The 17,452-nt window shown below is 37.8% G+C and overlaps 1 protein-coding gene across 1 annotated transcript in view; it reads right to left on the reverse strand.

The window, feature by feature from the left end:
* Positions 1-4,205: 4,205 nt before the first annotated feature.
* commd10 (COMM domain containing 10) overlaps positions 4,206-17,452 on the reverse strand; it is a 69,500-nt gene continuing 56,253 nt past the window's right edge. The window contains exons 6-7 of the mRNA XM_005794930.3: positions 4,937-4,996; positions 4,206-4,700 (exon numbers count right to left, since the gene is read on the reverse strand). Of these exons, the coding sequence (XP_005794987.1) occupies positions 4,662-4,700; positions 4,937-4,996 (99 nt within the window). The 3' untranslated portion in view covers positions 4,206-4,661. The remainder of the gene's footprint in view (positions 4,701-4,936; positions 4,997-17,452) is intronic.

The following is a 17,452-nucleotide window of genomic DNA, read 5'->3' on the forward strand; positions in this document are numbered from 1 at the left end:
CTGCCTGCTGTGTGGGGCCAACAAGAGCAGCTGTGTTTTTGTAGAGTGAGAACTCTGGGCCCAGGTGTTTCCAGCCCCACCTCACCTGAACGACAGGATGTTATGGAACAGTCACGGGTCGTTACCTATTTCCATTCATCCTCTGCCCACACAAGATGAAACACTATTTATTGACCAATCAGCTGGTTGTTTCTGCACAAACTCTTCAGGAGGAAAAGAAAAACGGACTGCAGAGTAAGCAGTCCATTTTTCCTGATGCATCTTGACCTGCATCAGGTGGAGGACCACCAGTAGGACTCTCTTATTTCACCAGACTTTGTTTATACATGAGTAAACAAACCTTCAAACAATAAAGATGATGTGTTTCATCAAAGCAAAACCATCTAGACAGTGAAATTGTTACCGTAACCTATGAAGATCCCATCTACAAGCAGCTCCTGAAGCACATTCACACACAAATCTCCGTGCTTGGGTTCTGAGTCCAGCCACAGTGATGAAAATAAAAGGAGGGATGAAAGGATTGAAATGTTCACAGTTCAAAGATTGTATAATATTACACAATCTTCCAAGCTGAAATCTGTGGAAAAAAGACTGAAGGACGTTAACCTCGAACATTTGTGTGAAAGCCTTGTTGATGTCAGAGGTCAGAGGCGTGTAGTGGTGACCAGTCATTACAACCAAAGAGTTCAGCACACTGAACCAGCAGCAGAAAATCACACCGGGAGCAGAAAAGGAAACTGAGGATACAACTAACCCGGCCTTTCGAAAATTATAAAAATACACTGCTTGGTCCTGTCAGTCAATTTCAGCAGGAATTTGCATGAATACATCCTACAGTGTTAAAGAGAAATTCTGTGTACAACCACCAGATAATTAGTTATCTCCTCCTAAACATGTTTTCTTGCTTTTATGCACGTGTAGTTAATCCAGAGTAAGTATCTATCCTGTTTGGTGATAAGAATAGGGAGACTAGATCGTTTTCTCTGTAGGACTGTCATGCATTTTGTCCCTCCCTGCAACACAAACTCACATAATTTTATGAGTTTTAACCTGTTGGAGGACGGCAGCAGAAGCAGAGTCGGGCCCAGGGCGTCATTGTTTTGTACCACCACTGCATGTCAAAAGGTATATTGACAAGCAGTGGTGGCAAAATCTCAGAGGTCTCTTTCTCACAGCTTGTTGAATCTAGACCACAAGGAGTTATGGCCATTCTGAATGGGGAAAAAGAGTCTAACACAGTCCAAATAGTTAGTCTGTTTGCTCTTGCAGCCTTAGATGTGTTCACTTCAATGAAATCTCAGCTCATATGTTGCAAGAACGGTTGATGTAAATTTGTCCAGTGATTTCACATGCAAAACTTGGCGTTTACCTGGCAACTGAACATGACTGCAAAACTTGAAATTCAGAAGAAATCTGACCTTATGTAACGGGGGTTTTTTCTCACTGAAAAGGAATCATTATCAGAGACATATTCTGATTCTGACTTTAACTATTCCTCACAGAGATGCAATCAGAGACCTCGAAGGACCTGCAAGAAACTCTGTCCCTCGGCTTTACAAGGATTTCACTTCTATTTTCTGGCATGAACAGCAGGATCAAAGGGGTTACATTTTCCCATGTTGCCACAGATATCTTCCCATGTTTTTTCAAGCTTGGGTTCCAGCCTGGCTTAATAATAGCTACAATCTTCAATACGTGTTACCTTTGAAAAGTTTCTGTGCACCGGCAGCCTGGACGAGTCAGGAAAAATAACTCCTCTTTCTCAAGTTTGATCCAAGAGACCAGAGCTATCAGGGTTTGTAATCTATGGTGCAGCTTTGCCAGTCCATCAAGATTACAGCCAAATGCAGAAGTAAGTGTGTTAGATACATTAAAGCAAGGGAAACTACAGACTGCCTATATGCTAGACCGTAAACAGCAAGTATGTTTGTTTGGTATCCAGGAGAGCTGATATTGTCTCAGCACAAATATCAGAGTGTGCCAACAGCTTTGACACATACATGCAGAGACGTAATTCAGTGTACAAGCTCAGAAACACACTGCTATCCCTGTGGCTGGGACTCTGTGTGCCGGGGTCTGCTGGATCTCAGTGTGTGAGTCTTAGTGTGAAAGTCTTTTTTCCTTCAGAGAATCCATCCCTGCTCGGCCTCGCCATCTGTTCCTCATGCTGTGGAACACGGCGCTGTCTCTTGCTCCAGGCGTTATCACATGGTGGGAAAGATTGTCAAAAAAGAAAAGAAAAATGAGGACAGAGGTGTTCCAGGACAGACGGCAGGGCTTCAAAGGTGAGGGGAAGGCATGGTTGGAGTTTTTCTTCCCTGCTGTAGTAGGGTAGTATGAAGGATAGATTAGTATTCCTGCAGTAGCTAACAAATCCATCCATAGTTCTTCAGAGTTTCTGAAGTTTTTCTTTAGACATGATCTCTTTATTTCACTCTTTTTCTTTCCCGACCATTTTTAGTTTTTGTTTTACTTGTTAAAAAGCTTAACTCTGGCCTATGAACCATTCAGCCAAATGTAAACCAAAGATGTTATGATAACCTTAAGTGAAAAACACCACATTTCACAACACAAACACAATTTAAAGCAGAAATGTATGTATAACATGATGTAATTGATTTTATCTGGATCTGATTGCCAACTGTTGCTTTAAAACGTTAAATATTCAGTTTCTCAGGCCAGCTGGGAGAGATTACTGGAGCTACTGGAAAACAAAGAGACATGCAAGTAAAATAGGTCATTAGAGAAAGTATATAGCAAACATGTGTCTCAGCTGTGAGCACAGGCTCTGAGGCGAGGTGTTACTTTGAAATAACCTGAAGAGAAGGATATCATATGTAGAGTTTAAAAGGAATATCAGCCAGGTTTATAAAATCTTGTGTTAGAAACTTAATTACTTATCTTAAACATGCTGTATCTACGTTACAGCATTCATCATGGTTTTCCAGAATCAAAAGTTGTCAGAAATCATATCTGTGGGCTGTTGCAGACACAGTGGACTATAGGAGCCAAGTGGAAATATATACCCAAACACAGATTATGATTACAAAACAGCGACGGTAAAAAGTTTATGCTCCTGGCAGCATGTAGCGAAGTTCTGTTTTCCTCCTTTTCTGCTGCTGGAATCACTGATTTTTGCACATAAAGGGATTATATGTATACAGACCTCTGGCTTTCGTTTGAAGACAACAAAAAGGACAAGAAAAACATAAATAAGACTATTTTTGAGTTTTGGAAATAAATAAATATGTGAATGGATGATGGGGAAAAAACTGTAAGGATGGATGGATGAATTTATAGATATATGGGGGGATGGATAGACAGAAAAAGGTAAGAAGAGGTGATAAAAACAGAAGGTTGAATGAACGAATCAATTTATAGGTAGATAAAGGAATGGATAATGCAGAGTTAGAAAAATTGATAAAGGTATGGATGGATGGACAGGCTAGCAGAGCAAAGAAAAGTGAAGCAGAAAACAGATGAATAGTGGAGCAAAAGAGAAACCAAGTTTAAAGAATAGATAGACGAATAAACAAATGAAGGTTCAATGGATCAAGAGTTTCTTCATCCATCATACATGTTTGATTGATGATTTATGGACATGGGCACAAAAGGTAGACAAAGGTTTTACACAACAGAAGGAACAATATGGAAAATAAATACTTACCTTTTCCCGTATAGTTAAATTTCAGACTTAAATTGCTTAGAAATTCCAAATGCATTTAAAATAGTACTGCAAGTAAAAAATAACTTATAAAGAACATGGGCCATGGAAAAACAACAAAACATAAGCTTTCTTTTACTAGAGATTACTTGAGAAAAACTTGTTAAATACAAAATCCGGTGACATTTTAAAAGAGACATTTTCCTTATAAAAAAAGTTCAACTTGATGAAAATCAGCAAAGATGTTTTAAAAAGATCTTTTAAGTTGTTTAATCTCCAGAAAGGAATCAGATGACCTCTAAAGCTGGAATCTAAAGTGGAAAATATGAAGGACTTATCACATCCACATATTGGGGAAGGCCAGCGAGCGAGAACAAGGATTTATCAGTGCACCGATCAGCGCACAGACACGTGCGTAAATGAGCTGAAGGTCTGCTGTGCATCACACACCTCCCATCTGTTGGAGCAGCATCCAGGTTGGTCCTAATGAGGAATAATGAGCCTTCACTGAACAAAAACAACAGTCTGGGCAGGCTTCATGTCCAATTCACAGTTTAATACAACAGCAACAAATGAAGCTCACTCTTGAAAGTGAAACGACTTTATTAATACAAATTTTAAGACAACTGAGTAATGGCACTTTTACTCTTAAGGGATCTCATTGTAGGTCATGTTTAGAACAACTGAGCATCAGGTCCCTACATGCAGTAGAAAAAAAAATAAAGTAAAACTGATTAAGTACAATTAAATTTCCAAACATAGAAATAAAAAAAACAACAACAACAACAAAAAAAAACACTGAGCTCCCAGTAATGAGCAGAGACTGGAATAGGTATAAACTTCAACACAGTCAGAAGTTTGTTCTCTTATGTTTGACATATTTTTCTCTAATAAATCAGAGCAGAACTGGAATTTCTTGGCCTCTGACAGCTGGCCCAGCTGTCAACATCAACACTAACAACATGTTGTTTGTGTGGGCGTGGCTGTGCACTGGGCATCAAGTCAGGGAATCCAACTGTCCTTGGACGATTTCAAGCTGAAAGAAAACAGAGGAAGATTTTGAGTTTTCAGGGAAAAAAAACTAGTAAACTTTCATAAAAATATGGATGAGAAATTCACTAACAAAAACAAAGAGAAACAGAAATATAGGAAAGTCAGAAGCAGGCAGGGAGTAGATAGATGTTGTCAAGCCAAGCGTCTAATCAATCAGGAAGATATCCAGCATGAACACTGATATCACACACTCTCATACTCCAAACAAAACAAACAGACCTTGTCATAGAACTCAAGAAGCTGCTGGTGGTTGAACTCAACAAAGATGTTTTCCTGAACCTGCGAACAAAAAGAAAAACAAAGAATAATGAGGATGAGCCCGACAAATAAGAAACAAAGTTTGAGCAAATGAGAAACGGAGAGCACATATGAAAGAGCGATGACTTAGATCCGCTGCAGTGGCTTCTTGTGATTTCAATAAAAACATTCATTAATTATTGCTATGGTCTGGACAACATGCACTGACTCCAAATGTTATCCATCAGGAGGTCTAAAAATACACTGAAGGTAGAGTGGCTGTCCATTAACCTTCAGTTGTGCTGGCTCACTTTTATAGCAATTAGGCATTTTTTTGCCAAATTTTCAGCTTTTTTCCTAATATGTCACTTTTTGTAGAGGTAAAAATTAGTACAATTCATATTTCTTACATTAAACAGAACATTTACTCTACTGCAGACTAGAGAGTCCATAGAATATTTCATTTTCCTTTATTGGCTTTATATAATTTATTGAATATTGGCCTTCCTACCACAATGCCAGTCACATCTGCACTGTAATATTTTTCATAATCTGTAGAATTTCCTTCGACTATTGGTGATTTCTGCACACATATTAATCAGTTTTAGCCTCACAGTGGGTGACTTTCACCTCGACACGGCATTTTTGCACATTTCTCAGCAAGCCAGGTACTAGGAACTCAGGCACACAACATCCAAAAGTTGTGCGCTTCTTTTTTGTGAGTCAATCACAAAGAGGCTTTAAAACATAAAGTTTTTTATGAGCAACATAAAAAGTATTGTAGTCAATAATAAAATTTATGTTATAAAGTCTATTCTATTCTTCTTCCTCTTGCGTCTTCAACACTAAATTTGATGCAAGGATGTCTATTTGAGAGGATCATAAATACATTTTGCATAACTTCTCATGGAAAAACTTACAACCTTCTTCACTCAACTAGCCCATGTGCAATTTGGAGAGGTGCGTGCTGCATCACAGCTGGGAGCTCAATTCTACAATGAGGTCATTGAGTGTGAATGGTTTGTTTTAGCTGCTTGGTCATTTCCAAGGCAGGTGGCAGAAGCACCAAGACAGATGAAAACTGATTGTAATTAAATCGCAGCTTTAGCATCAGGCATGTGTGGCTATTCTGAAAGGTCTCTGCTGACCAGTCTTATTCTCGTCTGTAGTGTCCACACATTATGTGTAAATCACAATTGTTGCTCAAAAAGCTGAGAAAACTTTCACACCTCATCATTGCGTCCTGGGGAGAGCAGTGGATTCCTGATGAAATTTTAAAGGCCTGCAAAGTTTCCTCACACTCAAGCTGAATGTTATTGTTGTGCTGTTGTATTAATTAGATGTAAAGCTCAGAAATGAATTAAGTATTGTCGAAACCTCTGAAATTAACTCTTTATGTCTTGCAATATTTTCCAGTGAACAATAATTTTTCAAACTTTCTGATGGCCTTTCAAAACCTTTTTCAATGGACTTTGGCTGCTTTTGTATCCATTTTCAGTTTGACACCTATTGCATCTCCAAACCTATAAATGTAAAAATCATTCTAAAATCAAGATATTACTCTAGAGAATAATGTGTCTTCACAAAACATGTAACTTTCAATGGAATATATGGGACTGTCTTAAGACAACCCAGTTACAAGATGCTTCTATTTATTTATTTGACATAAAATAGTATTTTGGCTCCAAAAAGTTAATTCTCAATGTGATATAAAATCTAAAAGTTGGCATAAAGAGGCCTAACTAATGCATTACTCAGGTCCTGTATTAGGTCTTTGCTATTTCTTAGAAACTGGTCTTTTAAATATTGTTTATCTGTTGAGGAGAGTTTTTAAGGTCAATCTTATCTGTTTTTGTTCCTTATCCCTTATCTTCCACTTGTTAAGCACAAACTGGAGCTCACACTGCAACATTCAAACACAAGGACTGAGAAATGAGTGAAAAGAATCTAAATTAAGAAAAGGACCTTCAGAAGTTGTTTCAGCTCCAGAACTAGACACTAAAATCAAAAGCCAGACCCTCATTATGTGTTTTTTGCTGGATTCATCTCGTTCCCCCGTTTTTTATCTTTTCATTCTGAGAACAATACACGGCTTCTAAAACATAAAGGGAAGCGAGGCTCCGCAGTCAGCCACCAGCCATCTCGGGACTGCTATTATCGTCATCATAATCAGTCCATCAGATACAACAACAGGACAATAAGCCACCCCCATGAGCAGGTGTAAGGGCGATATACTTTACCTGCTGCACTCGACGTTCAGAAAAATGGCTGCATGTGAAACAAATTTTAGGGTGGCACAGGATGAGAGGGGAAGTTTTGCACTCTGTGCTTTTTAGGCTGGTAGTACAACTGAGTGAATAACTGAAAGACGAATGTACAAGTTTAAAGAGAAAGAAATGTTTCAAACCACATGTGAGCCGACTGATTGTACACTCCAGATCCCCTCCCTGCGGTTTGGTGCTTAGAGATTAAAGGAGGCTTGGGGGGCTTTGAGCTAACTGGCTGGCTGGTTGGGTGGGTGGAGAGGGTATGTGTCACAGCAAATTAACAACAGAGATATTAATTAGAAGCAACATTAAAAGATCATAAAGGAGAGCAAGGAGAGCCGTTATCTCCTGTTGAAGCCCTCACTCTGCAGCAAGAAGCTAAATGTAGGGCAAGCTTGAATTCAGCTACAACGGAGGGATCGCTGCTACAATCCTGCCCAGCAGGAAACAAAGTAATATATTGAAGTATTAATATAACTAAACGAGTAATTTGCAATGCAGCGTCTCATTTCTTAAGGTGATAAATAATGCTGCGGAGGAAACAAGATTGCCGTTTTCAAGTTATTTGATATGAAGTGAAAATTGTGAGTTAAATTATCTGAATGATGAAGAGCCGGTGCTTCCAGCAGCACTAATCTCCTCTCGCATCAGTCTCCTGTTATTGATCTCCACGGCGGTGAGCACAATCAGGACGATGAAAAAGCAGGCGCTGCATAATCGTTTATTTTGGTTACGAGCTTCTGGAGGGCCTGGGCCACAGAAACACCACCTACCTTGATGAACGAAATAAATAAATGAGAAATAAACAGACTTCAGCCAAACAGAAGTGCCTTTATCGCAGTCTGACAGGGGTGAGTCAGGGGCCAATGGAGGTGCAGTTTGTTTGAGAAACGTGTCGATCAAAACTAAATAACAAGGAAGTGAAAAACAAAAAAGCCAGACTGGATCACAGCTCCTGTCTGTTATCTCGTGGCTGAGACTGAAAGTATGTTCATGTATGTTTGTGTGTCTGTGTGTGCATGTATGATCATGTCGGGCCCGTCACATTGTTCCTGAGGGTTGGGATTTCACCAGGCAGTTACCCAGCAAGCCTCTGACAGATCTAGGCTAACACTAGTGGGGATAGGATGCATCATCTTCATCGTCCCAGCCTCATAAAACCGACATTAACATGTAAATACACTCATGCATGTATATATGTCTCAGTGGAAAGTCTCAAATATTATAAACAATGATTATTTTATGGAGATGGTGATATATTCTTAAAAATCCATCTTTTTTGTATGCACTCCCTTTGAGGTTTTGCTACATTAGAACCAGAAACTTACATTTATTTTGAGAGGATTATGTGCAACAAACCATCAAAACCGGTGCTTATTTGTGAAGAGGAAGCACTCAATCTCTTTACTCTGATATACGTCAGAGCAATAAATCAATAACATAGTTTGCATAACATAATCACAGAATCAGAATCAGAATAATCACAGACTTGTGATCAATATCAATAGAAAATATGTCAGAACGTTCAATAACTTCACCAAACTCCAATCCAGAAATGCACAGCATTCTGGGGAATGTATTCATTCTCACGGCCAGCTAAGTAAGGTTGGTGGCATAGACTCTCTCACTCCTTGGTTACCTAGCAACAAGTTGTTGAGTAACTTGTGCAACAGCACTTTCAGGTTTCACCACTGTGCCTCATAACTGCTTAAAAATGATGATGATAATAATAATAATAAAACACAATGTATAGTGGAAGGAAAAAAATAAGTTCAGCAGCTCAAGAGGAAAATGTGAATAAAACATAAAAGGTCATTACACCAGTTTGGCTGGACTTCAGATGTACCAGCAAAATGAGGTTAGCAGCATCATGCTGTGGGGAGACCATTTATTCAGCAGGTACAAGATCAAGGTAAATTCAGGGCACAACTACAGGGGAGTTTGGGTAATGCGACTCAGACAAGGAAAGAGTTTCATCTTTAAGCAGGAAAAAAAGAGAAAGAGTTTAAATAATTTCCAGTGTTAGAATGGCTCAGTCAAAGTCCAGATCTAAAACCAGTCTGTGGTGGAGATGATAAAAATTGCCACTCATAGATGCTCTGGATCTACTCTCAATGAGATTGAGCAACAGGCTAACAGTCTCCTGATGTTCGGGGGTTGGGGGGGTGTTGTGTTTGTCTATCACATGATTTTAGTGAGAAACTGTAAATATATGCTGGAATTTAGTAAATTCAAAAAGCCAGAGATTACAGACTAAATTAACAATATGAGATAAACAAAGGGAAAATAAACTCATAAAAGAAAGCAAGTAGCATCCATAACTCAGACAAATGCAGCAATGGGGAACTAAGTAAATATTTATATTTCATTTTCCAGCAAACACCTGACAGCTTTAAAATATGATGTTATTCCTGGGAAGGACCAACATATCTAGAAAGCAACTCAACATGACGCCCACCTCGTGTCATGCATTTAACTTTTTCCCAGACTTTATTCTCTGTCATTATGTTAGTCAGTGTAATCTCACAGTGAGACAGCCAACATGATGAATTCAGCTAAACGTAAATGTTTCTGTCAGCTACAACAATAATTATGTGATGAAGAGTTTTATCATTCTGGGAGGATTCACCGAGAGGTTTGCCTGACATGACGTCAGACGACCTGTCCAAACACTGACGCTGTTAGACAGTCACTTGGAGCAACAAGTGACTGAATAATTATTGTTGTTATATTAGGAGACATCTCTGATCCTTAAGAGATTACTTGTTTTGTAGAATGGATTTCCCAGCTTTCCTTATGACACCTCTGTATTCTCTTTGCCCGAATGCTACAACCGCCTAATAGATCGTCAAATGTTTCTCGGTGTTGGCAATGTGACTGCTCGGATGTCCAGGGTGTAACCTAAGGAGTTAGAATACGTGTTATGAGGAGGCTCGTTTCTCAGTTTGAAATCAACTTTTGAAAATATAAAAGCGGTATTAAAAATACTTTTTATTAATCTACATTTCTGCATTAAAATGTATTTTTTATTATTGGTCTGATGCAGCATTCTAATCTTAAATGTGTCAATGAGCCTCAAGTCAAAAATAATTCTAATTAACAGAAATAAGAGCTTTAAAATGTAGAATTCCTCTGTATAATGTGTTTCCCTTAGTGAATTAAGTTAATGAAATAAATTAACTTTTAAATAATGTTCTAATTCATTAAATATGAAGATGGTAGACATATGTATCCATCGCAAAGTATAAGGAATGTCCAAAAAACTTTGTGAATTAGTTTTCTGTTCCTTGGACAACTTCACTAGATAATTATTAGACTCCTGTGAGACACAATATATGTTTAGATGAAGTTGACTTTTTCTATTGGGTGCCAGTTATTTTATCCCTTCACAATTTCATACTTTAGCAGTTTTGGTAAAGGTAAGGTAAAGGTAAATTTATTTATATAGCACATTTTCAGCAACAAGGCAATATAAAGTGCTTTACAGGAATTAAAAGGAAATACAAACAAAAGGAAAGAGCAAAAGAAGAAAAAGCTAATAATGTTGATCCAAAGTAAATTAACTAGATACTTCTATTCAGGGTTGGTAGATAAGTATAAGTAAGTATCATCTGGTCTAATTTCTTTTCTGGATTGGAAGAATAGGAGTCTAAAAAGTAGTTGCTAAGGTAGTTTTTCTGTATTCGAAGTTCTAATTCCTGTTCTGGGTTGCTAAATAAGTGTAAGTAAGAAAGTATCCTCTGGACTTCTGGGTTGCTTGGTGTTTTTGTATTGGCAAAAGTTGGTGATCAAAGTATGTACAGATGACCACCACCTTCTAGCAGTTCAGTGTTTGCTAATTTTTCTGGCTTCAAATGTGCCTTAATGCATATTAGAGTTTGTTTTTTTTTAAATTAGCAGTTTGTAACAGCCGTAATTGTGTAGTGTCTCTTTAAGATACTCTAGTATTGTTAATGACATCACAAGAATGCGCCACGGCTTCTCTGTAGAGAGCGTGGGAGAAACGTGCTAGACAGACATGTTAGCTCCTTAACTTTCTTTAGTAATGTTACGGGTTGTTTGGACTCTGCTAATTTTCATGTTTGATATTATAGCAGCCGTTCAACAAGGGCTTGTAAGGTTGGTGAAGAGCGTATTTATTCATATATTCCTTTATTTAATCAGGTAAACCCCGTTGAGATCTAGATCTCATTTTCAAGAGGGACCTGAGCAAAAAATTTGCAATACATAGCAATTATTAAAAGACAACACTGTGGAATTCCCAGTACCAGTGTGGTTGTGCGTTTTTGATCGCCCAGACGAGGCTGCCGCCTCCTCTCCTCCCTTAAATACAACCCAAGCGTTACAAGTTATAAGAGTTTTAAAAGTATTCGTGGATTTTAGCTATTTGTGGGCAGCTGGGATCCCTTAGCCTAACATTTTTTTAAATTTTTTTTTTTACTGTCAATGTAAATGTCAATGTATTTTTTGGAGTAATTTGCGACTGTGTCAGTTTATTTCTCATCTATTTATACAAACTTTAACAAAAATAGTTGGAAGCAGTAGAAAATTTAATAATATCAACCTGCAAGAAGTCACTCATGGTGATTTTAGTTTAATCAAGGGTTAAAGGTTATTTATTATATATCAATTAGCTTGAATTTCACCCGTAGGGATCAATAAAGTAACATTGTGAGTTTATTCAGAAATTAGAACCAAACAATCAAATGAAAAGCTGTGTGATGTAAAATTTTCAAAATAAGTATGTACAACTAAATTAAATGTGACAATTTACCATTTTTTAATTATTATTTTTCTCTGTATCTAAATATTTAGCTACTAAGAGAAACAAACTGATGCTCAGTGGTTTACTTCTAGGGAACAGAATGGAAGGAGATTGTGACCAAAAGAGTACACAGTGTTGCTTTTATGCCATCGAGTGCTTATTGTTGTCACTTTTCATAAGGCCATGGTGTGAAATGTACTACAGAGGCAGTTATTTACCACAAGGAAATGGTGTGAAGGGACTGAGAGGAAGCACAAAGATGCTCCTCATCAGTTATTTGACTCAGCATAGCTTGGATTGAAAACATTTGTCAAAGCTGTGATGTCTCATGGCAAAGCACTTTAAAGAAACTGAATTTCTCATATCTGTCTGATACAAGCGCAAAAACGCAGTGGGACTGGAGAAAAGATTAGGGACTGAAGGATGACAAGGACAAGACTGACAAAACACAAAGAAGGAACAGGAAAGATGAGAGGAAAAGTGAAAGAGGACAAAGAAAAGTTACTCAATGACAGAGAAAAAACTAAAGTAAAAGTTGAGGAGAGCTTAAGAGGAAGAATAATAAACTATGGAGAACTTGGAGAAGACACGTGTGTGCCAGGTGCTAACGTTCAACTCTAAAATAAATATATATCAAACAATGTAGAGCTGCTATAGATCAGGTTTAACTTCTTCCTTGGATATGTTATAGCCTTCATGAACAGTAGGTGTTTCTGGTTGGGGCACAGGTTAAAGGATTTCGTAAGGTTTCAAACTTAAATTTTTGAATTTTTCCATCCATCCATTGTCTGCACCCGATTATCCTTTCAGCGTTTCAGGTTGGCTGGTGCCTACTTCCAGCAGTCATTAGGCGAGGGCCAGAGTACAGCTGGACAGGTCACAGGGAGACACAGAGACACATGGGTTCATGCCATCAACTAACTCACTTACTCTTTGGTTACACAGCAATGACCTGTGGAGTAACTTGCACAGCAGCAGTTTCAGGTTTCACCACTGTCAAACATAAGTGCTTAAAAAAAAAGCAGAGTAGAGTGAAAGAAGAAAATTAGTACAACACCTCCAGAGGAAACTGAGGATAAAACAGGAAAGGTTGTGTCACCAGCTACCCAGGATTCAGATATTTAAAACAAAAAATCTTTAAAAAATCAATAATTATCAGTATCGACTGATATGAAACACTCATATCATAAAAAGTTTTACAGCCATTTCGTCCAGTCACATTCACATTTTAGACTTAATTCCTAATTGTACCTTCAAGATTCAGGAAGACTATAGTATGATATGACTTACAGTTCAATGATTTTGACAGTTGTTGCATTAAATACTTGTTTAGTTCACCGATGCTTTGACTTAGAAGCCTTTCAGTCTTTCACGGTGTAGTTTAGAAAATGTAGCCACAGTCTTGTTTAATACACCGCAGTGTTTCTGAACATGGAGCAACCTGAGGGCATGAAGTAGATTTATGCTACATGATTACCCTCACAAAATACTTATCCTGCTGACTCTGCCAGCATGTGTTTGCTGGAGCACTGAGCTGTATCAAAACCATTACAGGTAGGAAAGAAAAACAGAACCCTGCAGTGGTGGCTGGGCTGGCTCCTTTTGGGCAAACATCTTTGCCCATGAGCCTTAACACTTGATTCAACATCTCAATATTTTTACACCATGAAATCAGAGCAGTGTGAGTAATAATATGAGGAAACGTTAGTGTTTTTTTTCCACCAAGGAACAGGTCTGGCCAGTCAAAATATAAGGGTTAGCTATGTTAGTTTACGTTGCCTTGCCTATCAATTGCAAATATGGCAGCAGTTTTATTTATTTTTTTACTGTGGATGAGTTTTTCATTCAAAAAGCTCTCTTTTTTACATTTATTTTAATTCTGTGAATCGGTAAAACCTTGTAGTGCTCTACAAGCCTCACATAAAAGTGCTGACAAGCAAATTTCTGAAGCTATTTTAAGGATAAATGTGTGAAAAACGAGTTTGAACTTTTTACTAGTTCTCAAAGTAAAAGTAAACATATATTATTGTACTGTATGCTTCACATACTACCAACAAAATAACTGACCACTTTATTAGGTACACCTGTTCAATTGTTTCTTAATATGTACCCAGCATGTTTTTCTATTTCATCCTTGCAGCAGTTCTTCTAAACAAACACAGGAAAGTAAAATCAACAAAAAGCATCTATAATAATAACATTTATTTAACCAGATCTGCAACCTCTTTGTCAAGAGGGACCTGGCAAGATAGCAGCACCGTTTACAAGTATCAGCATTTACATTCAATAATCTGTCATTAAAATGACAGAAGTGACACCTGAAGAGCATAGAAACATGATCCAAGACAAAAACAACTCCATCACCAGCTGAAATTCTCCTGTGTGACAGAAAATAAAATACATGACATGTTTTGGCACGTTTCCTCTGTGACTTTAAAATCTGTAACAGTTTGTCCAATTGCACTCACTACCTGGACTTCAACCTTCGTCTGACACAAATAAAAACAAAAGAGGTGGAAGACGCAGGAGGGTAAGGCTGCTGGAGTTTGGCAAATCTTTATTCCTGCAACTCTCAGCATCAAGACACAAACACACACACGCAAGCGCTCCCTTCCCTTTTCTGGTTCTCTTACTGTAATTGGCACACAGACACACACTTCTTTGTATTTACTTTGCCTCCCTCGGGCAACAGACAGTCATCAATCAAAGCTAACTGCAATTGTTTTTATTACATTGTTTTGTTGCCATGGGTACACAAAAACCTGATGAGTGATAACGTGTCTGCATGCTTGACTACTTTTCTGTCGTTCTGCGTTCAGTCATCTAACAACAACAACTACTTGGTGCACTCCTGCCTGTCAGTTAGCTTCTAAAACTCAGCTGTCTGCCAACCTGTCCCTGCCTGTCCTCTCTCCTCTCTCTGTGCCATGCCAGCCTCCTCAGAAACTTCACCGGCTGTCACCACCTCATTCTGGAGTCTAAGTGAAGGGATGATCAATGGGAGTCACAGAACAGGGACATGTTTGTCTTTGGCCAGGAAGGCATGAAGGGCACAGGGTAGAGTTTTTCCAGAAAGTTGCAACTGTGTGAAATGTTATGAAATAGCTCTGGGAGAAGGGCGAGGGAGGGGAAATGAAAAGGACGGTTAGGAAACAATGAAGCAAGGAAGGAAAGGAGGAAAGGAGGGAGAGAAAAAGGAAGGAGGAATGAAGGAGCCAACAAAGGGAGGGAGGGAATGTGAAAGGAAGGGAGGAAAGAAAGAAAGATGGAAGAAAGGGAAACGAGTGAAGGACGGACTTTCACAAAAAATGATCAGGAAAAATTTCTAGAGATACAAAAATGTGTACATATCCAGATCTGAAAAAAACAACGCTGAAATTTAATTTTAGACATTTCCTGACTGTGTAGTAAAGCCGCTGTTGTGCTTCAACATGCATATGCAGTTGAACACATTTGCCTCGTTGCAAAGCTGTCAGTCACTGGAGGAGATGAACAGAAGCTGGTGTGCTATAAAAACAATGTTTTCAGAGGTCTTGGTTCAGATCTCTAATGTTTGCCTAAGAGGTACAGGTGAGATGTTTATTCTTATGTTTCCTTTCCGCTTGTAAGTTTTCTTAGTTTAACCACCTAATTCACCACAGAGGAGGAAGAACTCTGAGAAACTACTGTAGAAACATGTACAAATGACAAACAGGCTCAAGCATTTCAGTGTGTTTAATAACAGCCCTCTACTCATTATGGCACACTAATCTAACAAAATTTAATATATTATAAATCTAATCTGTTCTCTAACTACATTTATCGAACAAGGAGGGGGTGGCATAATAAGGTAATTGCAATAGGCTGACTACTGACCCTCAAAAATTTCAGCATGTCATCCTCTATTAGACATGGTATTCATCAAACTCAGCTGTGCAGTGAGGTGTTCCTGTAGCCAGTTAGCAGACAGGTAATTACAAGCTTACACAGACAGCACAGGATGTTTGTGTTTAAATTAGATTCTCTCAATTCGTACTGTGAATAATTTGGGAGTAAGTGGTCACTTATGAATGGAAGACAGTTTTTAACAAGCCTGAAGAAACTCTATTGTGCGTCACCTAAGGACAACTTTAGGAAACTTCACTGCAAATGCTACAAAAGAACAAATTAAAGTTTGCACATCTTTCCATTTCTTAAAAGACACACAAGGAAAATCAACTTCTTTATTAGATCTATGTATTAAACTAAGGTATTGCAAGGCTTGAAATCTATTATCTTAAACATTTAAGATCATAAATCAAATTTTAATATCTGGCACATTAAAACTGCCAGATCTTAATATGGCAATTTTAATATTGCCATATTAAGAATGATCAAGTGCTTTTAATAATCCAAATCTTCATTGTTCTGGAGGAATTACGGCTCAGTATAAAATTGCATTTTCATATAGCAAAGGCCTGTTCAAGGTCATTCCACATTATCTGAATCGGCCTTAAGTTTGGACTTTGAGTAGGCCACTCCAAAACCTTTATTTAGATGGATTGTTAATAAGCTCTTGAGGTGTTCTGGTAGAACGGCTACTCTTAGAAAGATTCACCTCTAATCAATGATTTCTCTGTTTGTGAATAAAGACTCTCTTTGTGGTTCACTGGAGCCCTAAAGAACTGGAAACAACTTTGTTAAGCTTTCCAAACTGACAATGTGATTTGTTCTCTGTTTCTTTTGATCAGGACACGATCTTTTGGTGTATTTCATGTTGTCAGACTGGTTCTTTTCAAGTGATTCTTTTTTTTATTTTACAAGTTTGACAATAATCAGGACAGGACTGTAAAATTCAGCTTTTCACAAAGATCAGGCGTAATAAATGTCTATCAGGTTATTGTAGTTTGATATTTAAATTTGTTTAATGATCTAAGGTGTTTCAGTATAAAAAAGCAAGATCAGAAGCAATCTGTAAGAGTGAAAGTTCCTCTTTGCTACATTCAGAAGGAAATTGACCCATTTTGAAATGTTTATGTAAATCACAGCCAGTTGTGCATTGAGGAAAATAAACTCTTGCCCTCCACAGAAACCTTATTAAAAGTTTCAATTTAATGAGGTTAAATAAGGTTTAATAATGTTAAACCTTATTTAACCAGGATTTAATCCAGGTCAATAAAGCAAAAGTGACTTTTATTGTGATTATAAATAACAAATTAGAGAGTTTATCTTTAAAGATTAGTCAATGCTTTTTATTTTTGGGTGACTCAGTTAATGGTGTGAAACATTATGTCGCAGCCTTCCGTTCCAAAAAAGCCAAAAATCCCAATAAAGGCTGTGGGTGGTAACAGGTGGTTTTGGATTTCTACGCACTTTCGAATTGATTCATTTATTGTAAAAGTAGAGATAAAATAATTACCACAAAAGGTCTTGTAACTTAGTCGAGACGAAAAATAATCTCAATTTAATGTTTGAAGGTATAAAACGGTGTAAACAAGTGTAAATAAG

Source organism: Xiphophorus maculatus, chromosome 12, assembly GCF_002775205.1.
Source record: "Xiphophorus maculatus strain JP 163 A chromosome 12, X_maculatus-5.0-male, whole genome shotgun sequence".
Lineage (NCBI taxonomy): Eukaryota > Metazoa > Chordata > Actinopteri > Cyprinodontiformes > Poeciliidae > Xiphophorus > Xiphophorus maculatus.